Source organism: Panthera onca, chromosome E2 (assembly GCF_046562875.1).
Source record: "Panthera onca isolate mPanOnc1 chromosome E2, mPanOnc1 haplotype 2, whole genome shotgun sequence".
Classification (NCBI taxonomy): Eukaryota; Metazoa; Chordata; class Mammalia; order Carnivora; family Felidae; genus Panthera; species Panthera onca.
In genome coordinates, this window is record NC_138353.1 from 19,915,628 (window position 1) to 19,942,650 (window position 27,023).

At 45.5% G+C, this 27,023-nt stretch overlaps 1 protein-coding gene and 1 long non-coding RNA gene across 4 annotated transcripts in view; one reads left to right on the forward strand and one right to left on the reverse strand.

Moving 5' to 3' along the window:
• GPATCH1 (G-patch domain containing 1) overlaps window positions 1–24,157 on the reverse strand; it is a 39,397-nt gene extending 15,240 nt beyond the window's left edge. For 2 of the 3 annotated variants that reach the window (XM_060650920.3, XM_060650919.3), the window contains exons 1-11: window positions 24,036–24,157; window positions 18,635–18,769; window positions 16,113–16,198; window positions 13,981–14,141; window positions 13,231–13,328; window positions 11,326–11,384; window positions 10,721–10,963; window positions 9,662–9,809; window positions 5,812–5,891; window positions 2,304–2,508; window positions 278–574 (exon numbers count right to left, since the gene is read on the reverse strand). In XM_060650920.3, coding sequence (XP_060506903.3) covers window positions 278–574; window positions 2,304–2,508; window positions 5,812–5,891; window positions 9,662–9,809; window positions 10,721–10,963; window positions 11,326–11,384; window positions 13,231–13,328; window positions 13,981–14,141; window positions 16,113–16,198; window positions 18,635–18,769; window positions 24,036–24,108 — 1,585 coding nt within the window. In that variant the 5' untranslated portion in view covers window positions 24,109–24,157. Of the gene's footprint in view, window positions 1–277; window positions 575–2,303; window positions 2,509–5,811; window positions 5,892–9,661; window positions 9,810–10,720; window positions 10,964–11,325; window positions 11,385–13,230; window positions 13,329–13,980; window positions 14,142–16,112; window positions 16,199–18,634; window positions 18,770–22,812; window positions 22,897–24,035 lie in introns of those variants that run through there. The other variant, XM_060650921.3, reaches the window with a different exon arrangement.
• LOC132690470 (uncharacterized) lies at window positions 395–18,406 on the forward strand. Its single transcript, XR_009615414.2, has 2 exons — window positions 395–497; window positions 18,148–18,406. It is a non-coding gene; the product is annotated as an uncharacterized LOC132690470 (long non-coding RNA).
• Window positions 24,158–27,023: the final 2,866 nt, after the last annotated feature.

The following is a 27,023-nucleotide window of genomic DNA, read 5'->3' on the forward strand; positions in this document are numbered from 1 at the left end:
CACAGTAAATGGTCTGTAGTTTAGCAGTTGCCACTGCCAAGCCATGTTCTCTACGTCAACAGCTATCTTTGGGACCTGAGATATGGAGAAACACAAGCTGCTTGCTCCTACTTTCTGAGGTCAAGAGCCAGGCACTAAAATCTTTGCACTGTTTGCAGCAGGACAAAGCAAAACACCGGCGGAGTAGGGTACTTCAACTTTCAATCTGGGACAAGGGCCAGAACGGCAAAACTGTTTCCGCTGGCTGAGAGGTGGGAGACCCAGGCCCAGCACCCACCTTTCTGACCCCGTTTCATATGTACTAAAAACTCTTCATATCGTTTTTGCTTTTCTGGATCTTTCGCGAAAGGTTTGAAGTTGCTGGCTCTCGTGGCAGCTGTCCCACCACTCAATGCCATGTGCCACGAGCAGGAACCCACGTCCGGAGAGGAAGGCTGGGGTCTGCTGCTTGAGGACTTCTGGGCCAGACTCCTGGCCTTGAGTTGAGCTGCTTTAAGGTCAGTTGCCTGCTTCATTTCTCTGATTCTCTCTTTATCTTTTTGGGACAGAAACTCTAACACTGAAGTAGATGAACCTAAAAAAAACAGTAATATGGAAGAGATGAAAAGTACCCTAAGACAACCACAGTGACATTTCTGTGGTACGTACATGTTCAATATCACAAATGTACATAATTAGAGTATCTTAGTTTTTCATCTGTACTCGTATTATCCCTGGGAACTAGACAGTGAAAATAACATGACTCCTATTTTACAGTTGGCAAAAATGGAGGTCAATACTTGGATGTTTATCAGGTGAGTGAGTGGTCCTAGAACAAGGAAGCTGACATCCCGGGCTCCGGACCTCCAGCCTGAGGAGGCCACCACCTCCACAGTCCCACCGGGCACAAGCCCTGGTTCAGAGCCAGCTGCCCCTGCGGCATTCACTCCTGTCATAGCACCCACTGAGCACTGTCCTGGGCCGGGAGGACACCGGAGACAAAGTCCTGCTCCCCTACATGGGGGCATGGAAATTAGAGAAACCCAAAGTCAACAACACCAGAGGATGGCTACGAGAGGAAGACCATGAAGGAAACAGGTTGACATGACTGAGGGGGCCTAGAGGTGAGGGCTGGGAGGGGGAGCAGGGAATCACTAGCATATGTGAGGGGGCAGGGGAAGCCCGGAAGGTGCCTCCAAAGAGATAATATTTGTGGTGACTTAAGTAAAAGAAGCCGAAGTAGAAGGGAAGAGCGGAGGCAGAGGAGATGGCGAACATCAAGGCCCCGATGTGGCACGTCGCGGTGGGCAGGGTCAGAGGGAGGGAGGCAGGATCACAAGGCTAGACTCAGGGGGTTAAGGGAGAGTAGATATGGCTTGAAAAGAAGGCACGACTGGATCCCGTAGCCTGGTGGGGAGTCTGCATTTGTCTTCAATGTGAGAAGTACTGGACTGTTTAAAGAAGGGCAGTGATATCATTCGGTTCGTCCGGCTGCTGTTGAGGGGAAGGGACTGCAGATGGGAAGAAAAAAGGAGGCTGATAATGAGGCTCTGCAATAGTCTGGGCGAAAGAGGGTGGGCGCTCACTCCAGGCTGGAAGCAGCCGAAAGGCAGAGACATGATGGCATCCCCAGTGTGTTGGGGACAGCGCTGAAAGGACCTGCTGATGGACGTGGGTGGGCAGGAATCAGGATTCCTACGTTCTGGTCTAAGCAGCGGATCACTAGTGGCATCATTCACTGACAAGGGGAAGACCGGAGGAAGAGCGGGCCTGGAAAAGGAAGTGGGGAACCGAGACTTCCGCTCTGGTCTGTTATATTTGATATATCTATTGGGCTCCCGAATGGCAAGTCCCAGTTCACCTCTCACAGTGGGTCTTTCTGGGCCAGCCTAGAGGGGATTCTCCACACTTGTCCACACTTTCAGATGCACTCGTCCCTTTTAGGCTTTCGGGAAAGAGCTACAGTCCCCTTTCCCCTGAGGAAAAAAATCACACATTCTCAGGCTGTGCAGGGACAGCGAGGGCACCGGCGTCCCTGATCTGCACCACATTCCTGGACAATTATTACAAGTCTGAAAACCACTGAGCTTAAGACAAGAGCTGCGATTTCAATGGCACAACCCAAACTTGTGTTAGAAAACAAGTCTTAAGAAATAAAGGATACGCACACTGCTACGTGTGCTGCTCACAAGGAACAATTTTGTTCTCACAGTGTGGGAATACTCAGTCATGTACCAAGTGTCACTGAGAAAACAACTTTCCGTTTTGATTGTGATAACCCCAATTACTATCAATGTAATGTTCTTAATCTCTGTGGCGCATACCTTGAATGGGTGTTTCTCCCAGCAACTCCGCCCGCTTGGAGGCATTCAGCTGGTGCCTACTGTGTGTCCCTGGGTCAGGCATTGGCTTCCCAGCTGACTCTGACAATACCTGGACTAAGTGGGTGTTCTCTGAGGTTGCAGCTACCACAGGTCTGAAATAATGTACCGGTCGATAGTCTCTCGGCAATTCAGGTGGTGGGTAAGTCTTAAAAAACAAAAAAAAACAAAAAAAAACCCACAAAACTCAGAAAAGACAGGCTGTAAGAAGACCATGTTTGACTTACCCAAGAGAACCCAAAACCCATGAGTGTTGTGAACCCTGCCCTTGCCAGGCCAACATCCAGCAGGAGGGTCGCACTGGGAACAGCCTCTCCAGATGTCTAGCCAACATCCATTCTGGATCTGGAGGGTCACCGGGACTCTACTGTTCCAATGGCCACACATCCTGAATGTTACCCCTGCCCACTTCTGCAGACAGATGCCAATATGCATGCGTTATGTGACAAGAAAGATGACAGTAGGTAACGCAACGTATCGGCCCACATGCAGAACTGGCCTACTATAAATTAGAAAACTTAGAAAAGTTCGACTCAAGGCTTAGAAAAGACATAATTACTTTAAATAAGTTATTTTTCCATTCAGAATTATTTTTCTGGTTACATTTCAGTTCCAAAGTAGAGTTTCAGGACTTACTTTTTTGATCTGAGGTATTTTTAATTCAAAAGCTGACTGAATTGAAATTGAAATATATCTGAGAAATTCAGGCACTGATGATGATAGAACAGATACATTAAAAGAAAGTATACCGCACTTTTTTTTTTTTAATTTTTTTTAACTTTTATTTATTTTTGAGACAGAGAGAGACAGAGCATGAACAGGGGAGGGGCAGAGAGAGAGGGAGACACAGAATCTGAAACAGGCTCCAGGCTCTGAGCTGTCAGCACAGAGCCCGACGCGGGGCTCGAACTCACGGACCGTGAGATCATGACCTGAGCCGAAGTCGGATGCTTAACCGACCGAGCCACCCAGGTGCCCCTATACCGCACTTTTAAATTACTGCACAGAAAGGTCTCCCTTGCTCTGAGTCTAACAAACATGTATTTATGGACAGTCTCATTTAAGCCATTTTCTAGATTTTTTCCGCTACTTGAAACCCTGAGCTCCGTAACCAGTGAAGCATCGAATGCTCTCCGGCTGTGGCTCCGGGGCTCACAGAGGGTTTGACAACAGTGACGTCCGCATCCCACCCCACAAAGCTGGCGCCAGGCGGGGTCTCCCAAGCAGCCCAGGTGGCTGAAGCACGCAGCCTAGGGAAGCACCCGGCACAGTGACAGTCTGCAGCAGAATGCTAGTGTCACTGCCAGGACATCTCACTGTTGATCGCCTCAGCCCAACCACCTCCTCTGAACATACGGACTCCCAGATCAGTCGGCAAACACTCTTATGAGGCCGCGACACCCGATCCAGAGGAGCATGGCAGAAAGGGGAGGGGGTGCGTGGCCACAACTCTTATTAATATCCTCCACTGGATTCAAAGCATCCCACTCCCTCTGCTAAATCACGTTCTGTTTGGCCTCTGGATAAAGAGGCTGGGTTTTGAGCCCATATGTAGAATACTTGCCTGTGAAAGGCTAGGTGAACATCGCCCTTCTCTGAACTGTTCCCACGCGGAGCGCTATTCCAGCAAGCTGCACCTCAGGAACCCCCGATGTCTGTCTCCCCACATACAGCCCTCTGCCTCACTGCAGTGAATCTGTGCGTCTGGCACCCCCACGGGAATAGGCTGTCCTTGGGGGCCAGGACTTAGTCCTGGAGGAAGTGAGTCCTCAAGCCCTGAGTCAAGCGAGTACTTCTCAGCCTTTTTTATGCTCTCATACATGTAAAAAACTAGCATCGTCCTTTGACGTTACTTGACATTTCTGGTAATAGTATCGGTTTACCATGTGCCCAAAGCTGTTCTGAATATATTCTGCTCGCTGTTATAACATTTTCACGACTAAACAAATCAAAGCTGCTGTAACACCGAATGTGGTGTTTCAGGCGGCACTGCCCCTGGCCTCCCCTCTTCTGAAGAACCACGGGCCAAGCCACAGAGGTACTTAACAGACGTTTGCTGAATTAAAAAACAGAGAGCAAATTAAAGGATGGAGCAATCTAAAAAAGGGTTGCCAACAAGGCGAATGGCCAGGAGCCTCACCTGAGCTGCCAGCACCATCACCCAGTGATGCCCGCCTGTGGGCACGTGGCTCTGATGGGGGTCAGAGACAAATTACCACTTGGCCCAAGCTGCACAATGACCTCACGAAAAAACAGGACTATCTGGAAAGGCATGTGGAGTTCTCCATGGGACCTGACCCGCATGCACACAGACTCTCTTCCTTCTGCTTGCCCAGACAAGGAGTTCGAGGAACCCTGTCCACACCAGCCAACACTCTTCCCTGCACTCGGGAGGAGGCAGCAATGGGGGCTTTTCTGACTTCTTAAAATTTTCTACTTTTCCTTAAGTTACATTGCCCTTGGAATTATACCAATTCCATTTTCCCACCGTTTCTAATGTAATTCTTTTTTTAATGGAAATAACCATTTACTTAAAACTTGGATTTAAAAACTTAGCAATTTAGGGGCACCTGGGTGGCTCAGTCGGTTGAGCATCAGACTTCAGCTCAGGTCATGATCTTGTGGTTTATGAGTTCGAGCTCCACGTCGGGCTCTGTGCTAAAAGCTCAGAGTCTGGAGCCTGCTTTGGATTCTGTGTCTCCCTCCCTCTCTGCCCCTCCCCCACTCACACTCTGTCTCTTTCCCTCAAAAATAAATAAACATTAAAAAATTTGTTTAAAGATTAGCAATTTAGGGGTACCTGGATGGCTCAGACAGTTAAGCATCCGACCTTGACTCAGGTCATGATCTCACAGTTCATGGGTTCAAGCCCCACATAGGGTTCTGTGCTGACAGCTCAGAACCTGGACCCTGGTTCAGATTCCTGTCTCCCTCTCTCTCTGCCCCTCCCTTGCTTGTGCTCTGTCTCTATCTCTCTCTCTCTCTCAGAAATAAACATTAAAAAAAATTAAAAAGGGGTGTCTGGGTGGCTCCGTTGGTTAAGTATCCAACGACTTCCACTCAGGTACATGATTTCGTGATTCGTGGGTTTAAGCCCGGCATTGGGCTCTGTAACTGACAGCTCAGAGCCTGGAGCCTGCTTCAGATTCTGTGTCTCCCTCTCTTTCTGCCCCTCTCCCACTCAACACTCTGTCTCTGTCTCAAAAAATAAATGTTAAAAAATCTTTAAAAAAAAGATTAGCAGTTAGATATTTTGGATACAAAGTGGTTACTGACATTTCTAATGCAGAATGTGTTTTCCTGGACAATCACTAATAATTATGCTGTTGCTTTCTGAAAACAGAATTCACTTACTTTTCAGTTGTTAACGTAATAACTCAGGTTACCTAGCAGTGAATATTTTAAGTACTAAAGCATAAAATAAATAAATAAACAAAATTGTTTTCCTTACTTTTTTAGACGATAAGGGTTTAGAAGCCAAGGAAAATCCATCCAAAATTTTGCCAATGTATCGAAGATCTTTCTCTGATTCTGCAAAATGATGTCATCGATTAATTCCGGAAGCAGAGAAGATTAGAATGGGACAAAAGACGTCAGTTGTTTTTTTTTTTTTTTATCTCCAAGAACGTAAATACCACAAGTCATACATGGTATCTTGCAGAGATAGCAGTAAAGGGGAGGGAAGAATGGCACGTAAAGCCATCACACCTCTGTTGACTCAGCCACCGGCAGCCTCCGTTGATTAGGGGGCCGCGGCACCCTCCGTTGATTAGGCTGCCCCAGATGTGAGGCCACGGCTCTCCAAGACAAGTACCTCCATATTGCTTTTAGAGAAAAAGCCTAGCTTAGGAGGACCTAAGGTGAGGTGTACCAAAGAGTATACTCTATGGAGTAAAAGATCTCAAGAAAAAAACATTAAGAGCATAAGTATGGATAAAAGTAAAATCCTGACGATAAGAGAGTCATTTCTAAAACCAGGTGAAGAACCAGGGGAAGACTACTCCCCAGTTTCCTTAGCAACTATCCAAATAAGGCACAGAAGACAATGCAAACAGGCCAGCCTGTAATCTAATCTCAGTCCAAATTAAAAGGTACTTCTGTCTTTTTCTCAAACGAAATTCTAAGAAGAGATAAAGATCACCAAAGATCACTCAGAAAACAGAATGACCGATGCCCTCGGACTGGGAGCCAGGGATTGGCCACTGGTTGTGGAGACAACCTCACAGACAGGGGCTCTGTGATTCTCGGGGATTTCCTGAGCATAGCAGTTATGGCAAAAATCCGTATACACGAAATGCATTTTCTGTAGCCGAAAGCTCCTTGTGCATGACTACCATGAGCACTTACACAAGGGCCGTGTGGTCCTGAAGTAGACATAGCCGCCCTGGGGCAGGTGGGACCTAAGTCTTCAGCCACTTACAATGCAGCACAGCCCTATAACTATCCTCCTCACCAAAATCATTCTTTGCACTTCAACTCACGTTGAACTTTTGTACCAGCTTCTGAAGTTCCTAAAATTCTGTGGGGTAATTTGAGATTCACTTTGACACTCTTGGCACCCCTATGTTTATAGCAGCATTATTCACAATAGCCAAATTATGGAAGCAGCCCAAGTGTCCACGGGGAGATGAGTGGATAAAGATGTGCTACATACGTGCAATGGAATATTACTCAACCATAAAAAAGAATGAAATCTTGCCATTTGCAACAACACAGATGGAGCTAGTGAGTATTACGCTAAGTGAAATATGTCAGAGAAAGACAAATACCAGGATTTCACTCATATGTGGAATTTAAGAAACAAAACAAATGAGCAAAGGAGAAAGAGAGAGAGAAAGAGAGACAAATAAAGAAACAGATTCTTAATTACAGAGAAGAAACTGATTGTTACCAGAGGGGAGGTGGGTGAGGGAGGGGTGAAATAGGTGATGAGGATTAAGGAGAGTGCACCTGTCATGATGAGCACTGGGTGATGAATGGAAGTGTTGAGTCACTGTATTGTACACCTGAAACTAATATTACACTGTCTGTTAACTACACTGGAATTAAAATTAAATTAAAATAAACAAAAAACATCTTTCAGACTCTTGGCATTTTGTATTCATCTAAAGCCCAGCAATTTTACTTCTGTGAATTTATTCTGAAGAAATAAAACGCAAATGTGCATCAAGACAGAGCCATAGAATATTTATTATAGCTGTATGGATCATGGAAACAAATAAGAATAATTTAAAAATCAACCACGAAGACTGGCTAAATTTAGATTCACTCAGTGAAAAACCTTAAGGCCAAAAGTATAGAAAGTTGTGTCTAGGGGTGGGAGAGATGAGGAGGCCACGGCAGAGAGGGGATAAGGGGAGTCTGGGGGGATCGGGGAAAGTTAGCAGCTCAGGCTTGATGTGGAGAAGGGTAGGATTCAATTAGCACAAAGGTGTTGTATAAAGGAAAAGCCAAAGATCTGACCCAGGAGACAGATCTAAATATGTATGATAAATTAGCAATTATTATATAATTAATATATTCTGATAATGTTAGTCATATAGTATTGTGTCAATATATTGCCATAATCAATATGATCAATAATTAACATGTTAATGTAATCTGTAATATTAATATATTATAACACATTAACATACATCTTTTTAAGTTATAAAAATCATACATAGTCTTAGTAGAAGATTCTGAAAACCTAGGTAACCAAAAGGAAGAAGTGACATCAACGAACATTTGGGCACACCCTCTTCCAGCATTTGTGTGAAACCCTAGATTCGTTTTTTGGCGATCATGACAGAGGCCACGAACACTCAGAGTGCATGCTGTGTGCCAGGCAGGTCTCAAGCCCTTCATGTACGTTAAAATCTCCTTGGGTGTGCCACAGTCATGCCCACTGTCCAGGCAAGGATGCCCGAGGCCACAGCTACTAAGTGGGGAGAGCCAGGGCTGGAATCCAGGCAGCCTGTCTCAGAATTTGTGTTCACAGTCGCTAAGCTCACCACCTCTAAAAACTGGTTTGCGCCTGCTTCTTTTCCTTCCAGAAATGCAAAATAGGCATCCTTTAGGGAAGTTATGCTCGGATTATTTAGATTTCAACATGTATGTTTCAGCTGTGTTGTACAGGAATTAGATCAAATTTCATCTAAAAATGTCTCTGTAGACTGTTTTATCTCAGCAATCACCTCCTTACTTCATTTAGGTGCTTGTTATCATTATAACCAGAGAAGAGTAGGTACTATTTATTCAGTCTTTGGGCAGGTACCATGCCAAACACCGAGTTATGCCACTTAATCCTCACAAGGACCCTCAGGGCGGATCTGATCCTCACTTTACAAATGATGCCCAGAGAGGTTACTAGTCTTGCCCCATGTCCCACTGCTGGGCAGTAGACAGCTGTGATCCAAATCCAGTCAGATGACTCCAAATCACATGCTACTAACATCTGCTCCAAACTGTCTCCTCCCTACACTACACCTTTTCTGGAAAGAAAAACTGAAGTATTACTTAGAACCACAGGATCTAAAGGCACCTGGGTGGCTCAGTTGTTAAGCATCTGACTTCAGCTCAGGTCATGATCTCACAGATCTCACAGTTCATGAGTTCGAGTCCCACGTCAGGTGAGCTCAAGCCCCACTTCAGGTAAAACATGAGCCCTGGGCGAGCCCCACTTCTCTCTCTCTCTCTCTCTCTCTCTCTTTCTCTCTCTCTGTGCCTCACTCACTTGCACCCTCTCTCTCTCAAAAAATAAAACAAAAAAGAACCACAGGATCTGAGTCACTACAGACCCTGACTTGAAATTTAAGTTGTGTTAAGACATGTCCATCTCCTAGCCCAACAAGAGCCCCCCAGGAACCAGGGACTCAAGTGAGGAGACAGGCTGGGTGCCAGGACCAAGCTCCCTCTTGCTGAAGGTCCCACACCGAAGGTCCCGCACCTGGCCTTCTGACCTGCTGGGCCTATGTTGGCCAGTTGCCCAGTTTCTTGGGCTTCCCTCTGACCCAGTGCCACCTCTGACCTGCAGCACGAGCACCTGTCCACATACTCGCTCCTTCCCTGATTCCAGACCTCTTCCTCCTCCCCACCTTGGCCTTGTCTTGACAGCTGGCTTTGGTTCCGACCCGGTCTACCTCCTGTCTTACCCCCCCACACGGGGCCTCTCTTCTCTCCACTTTGTTTCTCACCCTCCATCTCTGGCCACCACCCCCCAACTCTACCGAGGCTGACACTGCAGTTATCAATTCTGCAATCCCTTCTTCCTGATACCCTGACATTTGGTCCTACCATTGGTTGAGGGTCCATGGAATTACCTTTCTGACTTTTATACTGCCTGGGTGCTGTCCAGCCGTAGAGTCCATCTCCAGGCTCCTCATCCTTCAAAATGGTGTCATATTTGGATAAAGTTTCTGTGGCATAGATGTCATCATCTTCCTCTTCCAGGGCACCAACACCAAAAGCCTTCAAAAACAAGGTTTCAAACAGCAATGACAGGTTTTAGAGCATGTCTCCACTGAAGAATAAAGCTCCTTTAAGGATGTGGTTGAACAGACCACATTAGCATTGCAAGATCACCAAGAGAGAAGGGAAGCAGGAGACCAGATTAACACACACACTCAAGTCCTCTTGGAAACAGTGACCAGAAGTGAATGCCATCCTCCAGTGCTGGGGCTGTCCTCCAGGCCTAGCAGCAGCTACAGGTCTGGGGCCTAGCGAAGGAAGGCGTGGAGAACACACCCAGCATCAGTGTGGGAGGAGAACAGGGCCTCCAAAAGCAGAAAGGCAGAATATTCATCTTCTGGTCATTGTGGCCTGGGGCCAGTGCTGGTGACCAGGATCTCAAGGCACCACTATTGAAATAGCTATTGTAAGAACCTCTAACCTTTGTGGACATGGCCTCCAACAAGGATTACTTTTTGTTTGAAAAAAATTTGGAGGGATGCCTGGGTGGCTATTGGTTGAGCGTCAGACTCGTAATTTCAGCTCAGGTCATGATCTCGGGGTTTGTGGGATCGAGCCCAGTGTTGGGCTCTGTGCTGACAGCTCGGAGCCTGGAGCCTACTTCAGGTTCTGTGTGTGTATCTCTCTCTGCCCCTCCCCTGCTCATGCTCTGTCTCTCTCTCTCTCTCTCTCAAAAATAAATAAACATAAAAAAATGTTTTTTTAAAGAACATTAGGTCACAGGATCTCAGCAGTACCTATTAAAATCAGGAAGGTGTGCTTGAACCGTGTTCAGAAAAGGCCGTAAGGAAAACATAACCACCTCAAAGTCTTCGCATAGTCAATGAATAATGACTGCTATAGATATAGTATAATATGGAAAGCGTTCTCATTTGTCAATGGTTCCATGTTCATGAAACAGAAACTTTTACCTGGCCTGAAATTCCCAATTTTCTTCCTTTATTCACCCCAATCTCTCCAAGGAGATCGCTGGCTCCCTCAGGTCCCCCACTGAAAAGATTAAAATGTTCTCCCGCAGTTCCAAACAATGCTTGGTGGGGATCCAGGCCCTTGTAAGCCAGTCCATGCACGTTATCTTTAGGTGTGAAATCCACAGGTGTGATGTCTTTGGGTGCAAAGGTCACATTTTCAGGCACATAGTCATCATCTTCATCCTATTTAACCACGAGGAAAAAGGAGAATGGAGGTGAGTCACTGACTGGTGCAAAGGAAGCCTATAAAATACTATTTTCAAATGACTACTTCCAAACAGAACAATGACCAAACTTTCATTTCCACTATTACAAATCGCTAAATTGAGTCCCTGATACTCAAGAATCTGAACAGACCTTGGACATGTATGGTGAGGACATGTTGCTGAATACATTCTCTGACATGAAGACAGTTTCAGGGTAGGGGTATTTCACCGTAATGGGATCTGACTGATTTCTAAAATTCTTCTGACCCTAAAATTACACGTTCATAAACTAACAGGTGTCACTATACCAAATTCAAGGTCAGCCTTTGCATATAGTACCTCGGATCCTTCAGAGCCTCCAGGGGGTAATGCACAGCCATAGATTTTTACTCCAGGATCTATAAAAGAGATGTCAAATACATTAGTCATGAGCAGCTAAAAGTATGGAAATCTAACTTGCTGACATTCTTTAGAAGTCCATGACAGCACTTATGAAAGGTACTACGGCTTTAGGGTCAGAGACTGATCACTCAGGAATTGTTTTCCACCAGTCCCTGCCCCACCCACACTCTGTCAATAATGTGCTCAGTGACTAACCACTACTGTCCCAGGGCCACAGAGAACCCAAAGGAAATTATTACTGCCTCCAAGAGTTCGTACTCTGGCTGGGGAGACCAAGGGTAAGACATAAATAGAAAAGAATCCTATTAAACTGTGACACAGTTTTGATAAGAGTAGGAAACAGTTTCACATGGTGCTAGCAGAAATATAAACTAGTACAATTCTAGTACAATGCTATTACGCATGACACACAGAAAGCCTTAAAATACAGGTGACCTTTTGGGAATGGAAATTGGTAGAGCCACTGTGGAAAACAATACAGAGGTTTCTCAAAAAATTAAAAATAGGGGTGCCTGGATGGCTCAGTCGGTTAAACATCCAACCTCCGCTCAGGTCATGATCTCCCGATTCGTGAATTCAAGCCCCACATTGGACTCCGTGCTGGCGATGCGGAGCCTGCTTGGGATCCTCGCTCTCCCTCTCTCTCTCTGCCCCTCCTTCACCAGCACTTTCTCTCTCTCTCAAAATAAATGAACTTAAAAAAATTTAAAAATAAAAATACCATATGATCTAAAAATTCTACTAGTCGGTATTTATCCAAAGGAAAAAACAAAAACACTAATTTGAAAAGATACACACACCCCTATGTTTATTACAGCATTATTTACAATAGCCAAGATATAGAAGCAACGTCAGCATCCATCAATAGACGAGTGGATAAGAAAGATGGGGTATAGTTAAATATCCCATGGAATATTACACAGCCATAAGAAGGATGGGATCATGTCATTTGTGACATGGATGAACCTAGAGGATGTTGTGCTAAGTATTGGCTGAGAAAGACAAATTTCACTCATATGTGGAATCTAGAAAAAAAAAATAAATGAATAAACAAATAGCAGAATCATATAAATATATATGCAGAGAACAAACTGATGGCTGCCAGATGGAAGGGGACTTAGAGATGGGCAAAATGGGTGAAGGGAAGTGGGCGATATAGGCTTCCAGTTCTGGAATGCATAAGTCACAGGGATAAAAGGCACAGCACAAGGAATACAGTCAATGGTACTGTAACAGCGCTGTATGGTGACAGATGGCCACTACTCTTGTGGTGAGCACAGCAGAACCTATGGACTTGTCCAATCACTGCGCTGCTCACCTGAAACTAATGTAACATCGTGTGTCAACTGTACTCAATTTAAAAAAAAAAATACAGTTGACTCTTAAACAGCACAGGTTTGAACTGCAAAGGTCCATTTACACACAGACTTTTTATAGTAGAGCTAATGTGAATATATTTACCTTAGGATTTTCTCAATAATAATTTCTCTTCTCTAGCTTACTTTATTGTAAGAATACAGTATTTAATACCTATAACATATAAAATATGTGTTAATTGACTGTTTATGTTATCAGTGAGGCTCTTGGTCAACAGTAGGCTATTAAGCAGATAAGTTTTTAGGAAGTCAATAGTAACATGTGGAAATATAACATTGTATGTTATATAAGTATATATATATATATAATTTGTACTTGAAAATAAACAAGTAAATGTTATACATGGATTTTCAACTGCATGCAGTCAACTGTATCTGCATATTACTTTGCCCGGCAGCTTCATTTCCCGAAACGTGTAGCCATTAAAAAGTGTGCTACAGAATTGATGACAATCAATATACATACCAGGTTTTTGTCGGCGAGGTCTTCTCTTTACTCGAGGGCCAATTCCTTGTCCTTCCTTCCAGCCCATTTTTCTTAGCAATTCAAAACCAATAGATAATCTAGGATATCAAGGCATTGAACGTGAACTTCCTTTTATAATACTGGAGGATAGTAAGAAATCAGCAGTCTTTGAGTCCCTGTCCAGCTCACACACTTGTGCCCGAGCCCTGAAACACAGCCCACCCCCATGCACATCAGAACCACATGGCCCTGCCATTCTGGCCACAGCTCACTGGACGTGGGTGCACACCGAACCTGGGGAAGTCCATCCGTGTCCTCTCTGCTGGGCCTTTGGAATGGACACCTGGGGGCTCTAAATGGTCCTTGTCAAGCCTGGGGCCTAAGAAACCATGAGTCTGAGGCTGCCACATCAGGCCACACAACCCAGGAACAGAACAAGGAGATATGCAGAAAGAGAGGGAAGAATGAGGCAGACCGGAGAGAGCCCTTGAGGCTTCTGAGGGAGGGTGGGAGGGAAGGCACCCGAGTTCCTAACAGCTCACCAGCCTCCACCAGCCCCAGCAGCAGAGCTGGTCACTGGAGCTCTAGAATACGCCATGCAATAAAAGCACAAGATCCTTTTGGCAAAACCCCCTTTTGCACTCAAGCTAGGCTTCTCCTACTTGCAACCAAACTACCTGTAATTAAGATCATTATGTATATGCAAAGCAGATGCCAAGATCACAAAAGTTAGAACAAAATTCTTCTCACTTTGCTGGTGTTATGAGGTCATCAAGCAGAGTAGCTCCAGGAATGGGGGCAGTAGCAGCTGCTAACTGCCTGGCCTTTTCTCGTATTCTATCTTTGGTTTTGGAAGCAAAATCATCCGTGGTGACAATTGCTTTAGGTGCTATCCCAAATTCACTAAGATCCTTTAAAAGAAAATTCAAACAGAATTACTTACATTGTTTGGTAAGTGATTAACCATAATACATCACGTAGCTTTATTTCTTAAAAAAAAAAAAAAAAGTTAAAACCACACAACTGATGGGATGCCTGCCTTGCTCAGTCAGAAAAGCATGCAACTCTGATTTTGGGGTTGTGAGTTTGAGCCCCATGTTGGGTACAGAGATTACTTAAATAAATGAATACGTAAAAACTTTAAAAAACAAACAAAAAAACTACACAGCCAAATTAGGCATCAGTGGAGCGGCTGACTTGTGTGTGTGTGTGTGTGTGTGTGTGTGTGTGTGTGTGTGTGTGTGTTTGCATGTGTGTGTGGAGCAGCTGACTTTATATCTGCCTTTAGGACCCTCACAAAAGCTAAGGCCGGTAGCCGAGGACAGGGCATGACGACGGCCACTCAGTGAGGCCACAAGAGGCACAGCCAAGCTAGGAAGATAAGAAGTAATTAAAATCCAATAATTACTTCTACGGAAAGTAACTGTTGCCTCAGACAATATTTCCAAGGTCAAAGTGCAGGGGGCAAATCTCAGAGTCACAGTCAGCAAGCATTCCTGAGCATGTACGTGCTACCTTAAGTGTTTCTGCATTTCCTGTTGGCTGCCTTTCCGATAGCCTATGCCCTCCCTCTTTCCTCACAGAGCCCTGAAGCTGTGCAGACACCGGCCCCCTCGGTGCCACCATGCACTCCCGCAGTGGTGTCCTGGTGTGTATGCTGGGGCCCGGGGAGAGTTAGGCAATAGGGGTTCCTATCTTATCTAAGCCAGTCCTTTGATCCCACTTCCACTGCCAAGGATGGCTTTAAGAATGAGCACGTAAAACAATCTGCCCAGCAGACGTGAGGTAAGATCCACGGTAGGACTTATGGGAATGGTTTCCTTGCTCTCAAGAAAAGATACAAAGAAAAGCCCTCCTTCCACTAGGTGATGTGATCCTGGATGTGCCATCTGGAGCTACTGTAGCCACCTTGGGACCACAAGGAGGGTTGATGTAAGGACAAACTGACATGCAGAAGATGGCTGAGAAGAGAGGACACGGGGCCTCGCTGACATCTAGGCTTCTTGTTCCATGAGTCATGTTTCCATATAGATTATGCTAGTCAAATAGGAAGGGGACCTCCCCTTGCCTCTTACCTGCAACCTAAAGGATGTTAATATAGTGTTCTATTTCTTCTTTATCACAAATGAATCCATGACTAGGTTTTAAGGAAACAGAGGTTTAATTTTAAAGCAAAATGGAGCATGGGGTTCCTGGGTGACTCAGTTGGTTAAGCTTCCGACTCTTGCCGTTGGCTCAGGTCATGATCCCGCGGCCGGGGAGTTCGAGCCCCGCATCAGGTTCTGCGCTGGCAATGCAGGGCCTGTTTGGGATTCTCTGCCTCCCCCTCTCTCTGTCCCTCCCTTGCTCATGCTGTATCTCTCTCTCAAAATAAATAAATAAACCTTTTTTAAAAAAATATGGAGCACACCCTGTAGGCCCTAGGACAAGCCCCCCCCCCCCCCCCCAGCTTCCATTTACCCCTAAGAAGTGCACAGTCATCGTTGTGTTAATGAGGTACCCAGGTGCCTGCACAGGGCTCCCTTTGACTCCTAACTGGTCTAGTCGCTCACCGTTCCTTAAACGGTATGTGCACAAAGTTACTGTCGGAGGCTGTGGACTCAGCTCCGTGGATACTGCACTTTTGGGGCAACTGGGGCTTCTTCAAGGAAATTTGCCTGTGAACGACTTTCCTCTCCACCCTTAACTTTAGAAACTGGCCCCAGCATAAGATGCTACTCCAGTGAACAAGAATCCATTGAGGTACAGAGCACTCTAGTCCAAACTCCTAAAAGAAAAAGCCTCGCAAACAAAGAAGCCTTCGTACCCTGAACCCTCTGGGGAGACTAAGGCGCTGCACGCATCCCACTGGCTAACAGGCAATTCCGGTTCTGCACACCCACCTCTTCATCCATGAAGTCTTCGGGACCAAGAACAGATTTGTCTGCTCTGTTCTGTCGCGAAGACACGAAGGAAGAGGGTGTCCATCCTTGAAAGAAAAGCATTTAGAATAGTATGATAATAGATGGTATGTTGGTTTATTACTAAATAATTAAATAATGCAATTATGTCCTTGAAACCCCCAGTACCTACAAACCCTTAGCTACTTTCTATCTCACTGCTCATGTAGAGATAATTATACAACGTAACTTTATTAATGCTCACAACTCTTGGCAGAACTCAGTGGATAGGTTTCCTCCTAAGAATCTAGGACCAAGAGAAATCAAATTATACAGTAAAAGTGGAGATGGGGTGCGTAGGTGGCTCAGTTGGCTAAGCATCTGACTCTTGATTTCAGCTCAAATTATGATCTCACGATCGTGAAATCAAGCCCAGAGTTGGGCTCTGCGCTGGGCATGCAGCCTGCTTAAGATTCTCTCTCCCTCTCTCTCTGCCCCTCCCCCACTCCCTCATTCTCTCTCTAAAAAAAAAAAAAAAACAGAGAGAGAGAGGGGCGCCTGGGTGGCTCAGTCGGTTAGGCATCCGACTTCGGCTCCAGTCATGTTCTCACGGTTCGTGGTTCGAGCCCTGCGTCGGGCTCTGTGCTGACAGCTCAGAGCCTGGAGCTCGCTTCCGATTCTGTGTCTCCCTCTCTCTCTCTGCTCCTCCCCTGCTCACTCTCTGTCTCACTCTCTCTCTCTCAAAAATAAATAAACATTAAAAATATTTTTTTTGAAATAAAAAAGAGAGAGAGAAAAGAAAGTGACATTCTTTTTCCAAGTAGATGTGAACCAAAAGATGCAAGGTCACCTTAAAAGGCAGGACCACTCTGAGACCAAGAGGACAGCAACAGACACCAACTTGTTAACATATGAAGACATAACATCAAGGGGCACGAGTCAGCTGTGAAAGGGTGGCTGGCACCGAGTCACAGAAGCAGTGCAGGCAAATTCAGGGTGCCCTGGCCCAAGGACTCAACCTGGCCAGTCTAAGGACAGGTAATGCCCATACCACCCCCAATTCCATCAAACCCCTGGGTCCTATAACTACCACGCCGGTTCCCTGCCCATAGTCACCAAGCATGTACCATGCCTATACGGTGAGAATGGCCTGGAGGTCAAATGCATCTGTAACCCTCTACGATACACTTTTGTAGTTTTCTCTGAGAGGGACACACCTCCTTTCTGATTTCCTACAGGAGTCCTGTGGACCTAAGGAGTATGGGGCAGATCTACTCTTGGTCAGTGGGTGGAGCAGGTTTCTGGGCAGCCCTGGGAGATACCCCCAGGTATCCGGGAGTGAGGATCAGCTCTCCTAGGCCACTGCCGTCCTCCACTTTGGATTTCTATAGTCTTTGCCCGATTTCTGTATAGTCCTTCTAATGGTAAAGAGATACTCCAGGGTATGAACGTATCACAGTCTTCCTGACAATCATTTGAGCTGGTCTTATTACAATATATGGCACAGCTATAATCGCAACAATCAGCAACGTATTAGTGTACGTATTAGTGTACTTCTTTCGTCACCAACCCTCCTGCCACTTTTAACATTTTAATAAAGTGTGCTAATTTCATAGTGCCTTGGTTACCTTACTTTGCCTTTCTTAGTAATAAGGCTGAATATTAAATACAGCGTTTCTATCTCCTCTGGAGTAAACTGTTCAGATACTGTGGTCATTTGCTCATTGAACTGCTCTTTACACATTCTGGATATTGAACTTTAAACCATCTTATTTACCCCAACTATTTTTCTTACATGGCTTTTCTCATCTTTATTTTACTATTGTTCTATACAAGTTATTGTGTATATATAAAACCGTGTCCCATTTTGTTCTCAACAATTGCTACATGAGTTACTCAGTTCTTCTTCCCTTCCTATCTGGCACATAAAAGTCATTCCAGTTTCTGTGTGAAAACATTTAAAAAGCATACATGACTTTAAACAATGCAGAATCCATTATATTGCATAACATGAAATTTTTAACTGATTTTTCTTCAGGTTGAGAGCATAGACTGACAAGCATGCTGTGGTCCCCAGTGCCAGGAGAGAGCGGCTCTGACCCTCAGTGGCCTCACCTACAAAGCAACTATGACACCTGCCTTCCTCAGTCACTAAGACGCGGGAGACAATGGTTACCTGAGGGAATGTGTATGACAGCATTTTGTGTGTGGCAAGATGCGATGGTATAAAACGGAAGTCATTATCATCACTTAACCATCTGGTGAGAATATATCTTTTTTTTTTTTTTTTTTTTTTTTTTTTTTTAAGTGAAAGAAAACTTTCACTCTCAGGTTGTAACCAATGAACAACATACCAGTGGACTCTGAAAACATGCCAAATCTTGAAAGAACACAAAAGTCTACAGTGTGTGTATTAAAGTGTTTAAAGAAGTTTTTTTAAAAAGGGAGAGGTGGAAGAGGAGGAGAATCTTATAATAGTTCAGCGATATGATATGATATGATAGCTACACGTAGGAAAATCATACCTTCTTTCGAGCCAACAGTGTTGAAGTACCCAGCAGAGAAACCTCCGCTAAAGGCCCCATGAAACCGTTTATACCTTCCTTTTTCGTCTCTGACAGTCTGATCCTGAAGAGGAATTGGTTTTTTTGGTCTTTCACCTGAAAAAAGTATTTTGATGAGAGAGAAGCAGGTGGCGGATTAGAAAAAAATTTAGGGAAAGTGTCATTTCTTAAACATGCTGAATTGTTTACTTCTTGTAATTTCAAGTGTAACAAGTTTAATTAAGTTTTTTTTTTTATTCCTAGGCTTTACTAGCTTATGTAGTTTCTAAAGTAACACACTGTATCAAGCTTCTTTATAGTTCTAAGGCTATTATAGATGTTTCTTATTTCTGTTAGACACACGTTTTGGCACCAATGGCCTGATTCCCACTAAAGTCCATCACATAAACTGAATTATATGGGGCGGGGGCGGTTCCAATCGTTGGAGATAAACTCTACTGGCAATGCCAGAGGCAGGTCGCGGGGCTGGCACAGGGCATGAGAAGGTTCGCGACACAAGGAACAGTTCTGTATCTCTTCTAGAACTTCACAGCATCCCAAGCCCAGAGTTTGTCCTTTGGTGTTGCCCATTCTCCCCAAATCCCAAATGTGTCCTTATTCCTGGCAATCTCCTGATTCCATAGTTACTGTTCTTTCAAATTAATCATTTTCCTGCTCTGCTGAAAAGGGCTGGCTTGCTACATCACATAGTGGAAAGGAGCTTAATAAAGTCTAAAAATTCCTTAGGTTTACACTTTCAGGTACTGTGTCACAAATTACTGGTTAATTTTATCCACTGTGATTCAGAATTCTGAATCTATTTAAAATAAAAAGTAACCATCAAGTTACTTTCAAACATTCAACACAGAAAGCAAGTTATATGATAGTTAAAGGCACAGAGTTGAGGGTCACAACGCTTTCACCCCATCTTTACCAGGACCAGGACCTCAGTCATCTTGACTTCTCTATGCCTTGATTTCCTCATCCGTAAAATGGGGGTGACACGAATAGTAATATCTATTTCACAGAGTTGTTATGCAAAGTGAATAAGATAATGCCTATAAAGTGCTTAGCAAGAAGAGGTACACAGTAAGCACTTAAAATACTGGCTGCCATTATTATTATTATTATGTACAGTAGATAAGCCCATGTGTCCCTGTTATTTCAATAATTAAGCCAGTGACTACTTCTGGAAGATGGAACAAAAAGCAGAGGAACTTCTAGCCTCATAGTCCTACATTCTTACTAGTAGCTTGTGATGCCTTTACATCATTTCTGGAGTATAACCCATGGCAGGGCAGTCAAGAGTTGAGGTTTGGAAGATCAAGACATCCAGGTTCAAATCCCCCTACCCTTGCTACTTTGTGAACTTGGGCAAGTTACTTGATCTCTCCACACCTCAGCCTCCACGACTGTAAAGGTAGGGCAATAAACAGAACCTATCTGGTAGGCTGGTGCTGAGGAGGACCCACCACAGGCAGAGAGGTGAGCACAGTGTTTGGTCACAGCGAAGCTTGGTTAGTTAATATCAGCTACAATTTCATTTCACTCTAAGGAACTGAATTACAACTCGGGTCCCATGATCCAAGATTTCCAGTGTTTGGAAATGCGTCACACTCAATCCACTACTACATGTGCACCTGGCACGATTCTTGGCTAAGGTGGGGTTTCTCAACTTCGGCACTATGGGCAGTTTGTACAGGATAGATCTGTGCCGTGGGACGGTCCTGTGCACTGTAGGATTTAGCGGCATCCCTGGCCCGTAACAGCAGATGCCAGTAAGCATTGCTCTCCCACCCAGCACGGCCAACATCCGCTGAGGGGCAACATCATCCCCGATCGAGAACTACTGGGTTAAGGTGAGAGAGGGCACACCCTGCCAACGCGAGGTGCCATTCTTGCTCTGTTCCCAAGGTGCTCTTAACCTGGAAGGGGAGATAAGATCAGCAGACAGCTAAGTGGAACCTATGGCGGCAGATAATGAGGGCCGACCAGCATGGCCAGCTGGGTCCCACAGGGCTCCTGAGGGGGAGGCGCCACCTCTAATCACATCAGGAGAAAACTCCGGGGAGGAGGTGGCGTTGTGGCCAGGCCCTCTTGTAATTAGTGCTGCTAATAACAACACAGCCCTTCTTTTTACACATATTATCTCATTCTTCATAACTGATAAGCATGCTCTGATTAAGTAACAACCCTAAAGTCCACGGCTCATAAACACAAAGCTGAAATCAGATTTCAACTCTGCCTCCAAGCCAGGGATACCAGCCATACTATCCCTCACCATGGAAGCAACCCTGTACTAGACCCTGGGTGTGGAAAACTAGACACAACTCTGTCCCTGTTTCCAGGGCACTCAGAGCCACGCAGAGGAGAGCTGAATATATAAGAACTCTTCTGACAATGTACAAGGACCACAACATCACAGTCACCCTCAGCATGAGCAGAATCTGACAGCTGCTGATAGAGATATAATTCCCAACAGAGGCATTGCCTCAATCAATAAATCGTAAGTCTGAAAAAGTAGTCTAGACTGACTAGAGGTAAGGGAAGGGGCAGAAGATGGAACTAGAAGGGCAGATAGTGCAAAGGACCTTGCACTCAGTGCTTCAGGGTCTGTGGTATGCCCTATGGGTGATGGGAGCCACAGAGAGTCTTAAGTGGGAAAGCCATAGCTTCAAGGAGGAAAATCGCCCTAAACTTAATCTGGGTACAGGATGAGCCAGAGATGATCCAGAACCAAGTAGAAGTATCTAATGAGGGTAAGTAAGTTCTGGTGCCCCCTTCCTTCCAGGCCAGAGGGCCTCTGTGCCTGTGGGTCTGTGTGTGACAGTTTGGCCACTATCTCTTAACCAGAAAACTTTTCCATCAGGGCCAGCAACTTTAATTAAGTACTGGAGTCCTTCCTCTACCAATGTTTGTCTAACCTGTCACTAAAACTTCAAAGCAGGAAGTAAAAGTGATTATTGGTCTAGTATGCTATACTGTAAAATGTACTGAGTGCATTTAAACTTCAAAGTGCTTGGGAAACAATGACTCAATCTTCAAAAACTTCTAATAGTGAGAAGTTAAAGAGTGACTTTTAGACCCGGGTGGGGGCGGGGGGAGATCGACAAATCAAATGTCCCTTCCTTTCATTTCAAAAGCATGGTTAGGCCATTGGGCTTCATTTCAGATTCTGTGCATCATCAAAGAGGAGGAACTGGAAAAACGTAGGTCAAATAGTTGATGCTTACAATATGTCACTCACAAGGAAACAAGTGTGAGATGAGAAATACAGAAATGCATAAACAGCTGCCCAACACGGCTGTAATAACCTCCACCCATGCAGGTCGAACCCCTGCCCTCTTTCTGCATAGCTAACCCGAACCAGTTTTAAAAGGAATCCCATCTGGCCCTCTCAGGTTCCCTGCTAGCTTGTGGAGGTTGTTTCCTGTCTATATCATATAATTTAGCACTTGCAAACCTTGTACTTTTGTGCTCGACTAGATCTGAACTCCTCCAATACAGGATCTCTGTCAACAAATTCTTTGAGATCATGGGGTGATACGCCTGCCAATAAAGCTACCGTGACCTTAGGTTGTATTAAAAAACTACAGTCTAGAATGAAGAACACACTAATGGTAGCCCTGTTCTACCCACACTCTGGTCCCATACTTCGAGAAAGGCTCTGACAAATTGGGGTTTCAGGGACTTTAAACTGAACATATCAGAGAACTGAGGATGTTGAGTGAAGTACGGAGATGGCTTAGAAGAAATGCAAGGGCTGTCTTAAGCACATAAGAAGCTTTCAGGAGACTAGTGTCCCTCTGTCTTTTGTAAGCAGAGGGTAAAAGTAGGGCCAGTGTCTGGCAAAAGTTTCTGATGATTAGAACTACTGGTAGGGAGGGGCGCCTGGGTGGCTCAGTCAGTTGGGCGTCCAACTTCACCTCAGGTCATGATCTCGAGGTCCTTGAGTTCGAGCCCTGTGTCAGGCTCTGTGCTGACAGCTCAGAGCCTGGAGCCTGCTTTGGATTCTGTGTCTCCCCCACCCCTCTTGGCCCCTCCCCCACTCGTGCTCTGTCTCGCTCTGTCTCTCAAAAATAAATGTTAAAAAAAATTTTTTTAAATAACTGCTGGTAGGGAAGGGTCTTCAGTAGAAATGCTCCAGAAGTACAACCAACCTGGCAGGATGCGGTCAGGGTGGCAAATAAGATCCCACCAACAGGGGCGCCTGGGTGGCTCAGGTCATGATCTCCGGATTGCTGAGTTTGAGCCCCACATTGGGCTTGCTGCTGTCAGCCTGTCAGTGCAGAGCCTGCTTCAGATCCCCTGTCTCCCCTCTCTCTACCCCTCCCCCACTTGAACTCTCTCAAAAATACATATATTAAGAAAAAAAAAAAAAAAGGTCCCACCAACAGGAGGTCTGCAAGTAACTCCTACCCACCATGCTCCCCATGCTCCCTTTGTCCTACCCACAGGGCTAGCACTGCTATCAGTCCTTCCTGGGTACTCAATACATTGCTGAACAAATCAAGTCATTAAGGAATCAGACCAGAAACAGGGGTAAGAACCTTGCCTCATCTTGCCCTCACCCCCACATCTCAGCAGCAAGTCCAGTCTGCTCTGCTTTCAATGTGTACCTCTACCCAGACCATTTCTTACCACCACCACTGCTAACACCCCAGTCCAAGCCATCATCATCATCTCCAGACCGCTTTTTGCTAATATTTCTCCTTGGCTCTTGCCCACACCACCCCCGCCAACCCGTCTATTCTCAAAATCGAGAACAGAATAATCTTAAAAATATACATCTCTCCCTTGTGTAAAACCCCACAATGACTGTCCTACACTCAGTATAAAATCCAAACACCCTTACATACCAAGTAAGATGCAGCCCCTGCCTCCGCCTCTGACACCCTCTTCTGCCAGTCTCCCATTGCTGCCGTCGTCGGCTCCACCCACAGCAGTCCTGCCTGACCCTCAATTTGTCAAACTGGCTCTGACTTCAGAGCTTTTGAGCTTGCTGTTCTCTCTGCCTGAAATGCTCTCCTACCCAGATCTTCGTATGGTTGGTTCCTCCCTCTGTTTCAAGTCTGAGCTCAAACGTCCTCTCCTAGGGAAGACATTGCCTGACCATCACCACCACCCCCCCCCCCCCCAGTTCTCCAACGAGCCTGTTTCGTCATCTTTCTGTTTCCCACCCCTCAGGGTCTCTCTCATCCGTCGCTCCAGAGCGTGGGCAGTCCAAAAGCACCGAGCACGCTTCTTTCACCGCTGTTCCCGACACCAGTAGCGAGCGAGCCTTAACCCCGGGGCCACAGGAGGCCCGGCACGGGGTTGGGCGTTTTTGCCCCGGATCCTGGACCTGTTTGCCACAGACCCCGGCGACCAATCTGGCCCGCACCTTCTTCCAGCGGCTCCAGGCCCGTCCCATAGCTGACCAAGTCCTCTTCGCTGTCACTGTCCAGCGCCGCCATCCTGCTCCCTTCCGGGCCCCGCCCCCTCGCTACGGAAGCGTCAGAGGGCCAAAAGGCTTCCGCCCTTTCTCCTCCTCGAACCAAGGCGATGCTGCAGGTGCAGGTGCCCGAAGGTGTTGGCCTGGCTAGCCTCTCGCCACTGGTCTGTGCTTGGGAGATCTCAGATCTGTCTAGTGAGAGCCAGACCCGGTAGGAGTTACCTCGGAGGCTCTGGCAGCCACGACATCCTAGCTCCGCGACTAGCGGGTCAGGCGGAGGCGCATGGGAGAAGCTGAGAGGCCATCCATCTGTCCCGCCGCGGGGCTGGTGCTCCGTGACTGTCTGCCCACCCCCACCTGTTGGTCCCTGTCCCCCTCTCCCTTTCAGCTCCCTCCCATCCCACCCTCACTCCCACCCCCACCCCGCCACCTGTTGGGAAAGTGCCTGTGCTTCCAGCTACACACACTCACAAGCGTTTTGTATATATCACCCTTAGGTTTGCATAGGTGGAGTCCCCTTCCAAACCTCTGGAAGGAGTCACAGACACAGGAACCCCGATGTCCATGGTTAAGGCAGCTCGGGACAAGAAAGAAAAGAAGAGAAGAGAAATAAGAAAAAAGAAAAGGAGGGCAGGGGAGAGGAGAGGAGAGGAAAGAAGGGAAAGGAAAGGAAGGGAAAGGGAGGAGGGGAAGGGGGGGGAGGGAAGGGGAAGAAAACTGAAAAGAGAAAGAACAGGAGAAAGGGGAAAAAAAAGCCAGCAGACCAGCAAAAGGCTCCTGTGAGGTAGGGTGGGGACTCTCAGGACATTCTCACTGAATCTAAAGAAAGAGCCATCTCTCAAGTGGAGTGCTGTTATCTCACCCCCAAACTCCTTTTTTTCGGAAGGAAAAGATGAAGCTCAGCTAGGAAGGGGTGAGGTTGAGATGAAAACCAGATCTGGAAGTCCAGGCTTTCCAAATGAGGATCAGAAGTTGGCATGAGTCAGAATCACTAGGATGTTGCTAAAATTCCCTTTACCCATCCCCCAGGGCTTCCAAATCAGAATCTCTAGGAGTGGGGCCGTGGCTTAAGCATTCTAAGCATCCTCTGATCTCAAGGCCTTGCATTCACTGTTCCCTTGGCTTGGAATGTCCTTCTCCCAGATACCACATGACTCATTCCCTCACCTTCTTCAGTTACCTGCTCAAAGGTTACTTTCTCCATGAAGCCTTCTCTGCTTAAAAACACGTTCTAGTTTGCTATACTCTCTATCCCCCCTTACCCTACTTTACATTTTTCCACAATAATTATCACCTTTAACATATCACATAATTGTATATGCTTACTTATTTTATCTATTATGTTTTTCTACACATTGAAACTATAAGCTCCACAAGGACATAGATTTGAGCCAGATTTTCTTATTCTCTTTACTGTATCCTCAGAGCTTACCACAGTACTTGGCATATAGTAAACACTGAATGAATCATTTGGGGGAATAAAAGGGATGAATAACTAGTTAAGTAAATCATGGTACGTGACTTTAAAAACAAGATTTTTTAAGCAAGTTTTAAAAATAGCCACAGAATTGTTTGACACTTCCCTTGACAATAAGAGTCTATGTCCTCCTCCCCTTGAATCTAGACTCTCTGACTGCTTGACCAAAAGATTACCAAGTGATAATACTACATTCCTTACACCCAAGCTTTAAAAAACTTGCAGATTCCGGGGATACTGACCTCGTAAATCCAACCTCTGTGCTGTGAGGAAGCCCAGGCCACAGGGAGAGGCTTTTCTGTAGATATATTACCTCGCCTGGCCCCAGTTAACAATCAGCATCAGTGGCCAGATATTTGAGTGGGGAAGCTCCAAAATGACTCCAGTTCCAGCAATCATCTGAGCAGCTACATGTGAGACCCAGAGCAAGACCTCTTGGCTGAGGTTAGTCACCTCCAGGAACCATGAGAGATAGCAATAAAATGATTGTTCTTATTTTAAACTATTATATTTGTGGTAGTTTGTTAGCAGCAATAGGTGACTGGAACGATCTATATAACGGAATAGTATAAAGCATTAAAAAATGTTGGTGAGGAATGATCTTCAACATATGTTGTTAAATGAGCAAAACAAGGGGTGAGACAGAGCACATAGAGTGCTGCCAGTAATATTAAAAGAAAACATAAATAGCTGGATTTATTATGGCTCTTATATGCACAGCCTGGACACATTCACATATAACATGTTTCTAGTAAACTCCCCTAAGAAACGAGTAACAATGGTGGCCACTGATCAAAGGAAATCAGGGTAGAAAGGGTAGAGGTAAACAATATTGTGCCATTTGAATTTTTGTTTTTAGCAGCATCCCGGGGTTTTTTTTCAAAACATTTTTTTTTTTTAAATTTTTTTTTTTTAACGTTTATTTATTTTTGAGACAGAGAGAGACAGAGCATGAACAGGGGAGGGGCAGAGAGAGAAGGAGACACAGAATCGGAAGCAGGCTCCAGGCTCTGAGCCATCAGCCCAGAGCCTGACGCGGGGCTCGAACCCACGGACCGCGAGATCGTGACCTGAGCTGAAGTCGGACGCTTAACCGACTGAGCCACCCAGGTGCCCCCAAAACATTTTTATGTCAGTGGCTTGGTTTTGATTTTAAAGGTTTTTGTATGTATTAGTATGTACTAATGTACTAAAGGAAAGGCATCTTTTTGTATCTTGAAGCCCTGAAGGGCCCCAGGGTCATCATTTGCCCATCAACTGTCCTTGTGCATATAAATGTAGACATTGACAGCAAAGAAGATTGGGGGCTAATCCACACACCCAGACAAATCACGAAGGTCCATGATTTTATTTCTAAACTACCAACTTATTTTCTTACTGTTTATAATTTCCAACAAGACAAGGAAAACCCAATAAACTTATTATTGAGAGTTGTACTTAATTGGATTCCTGACAATCAT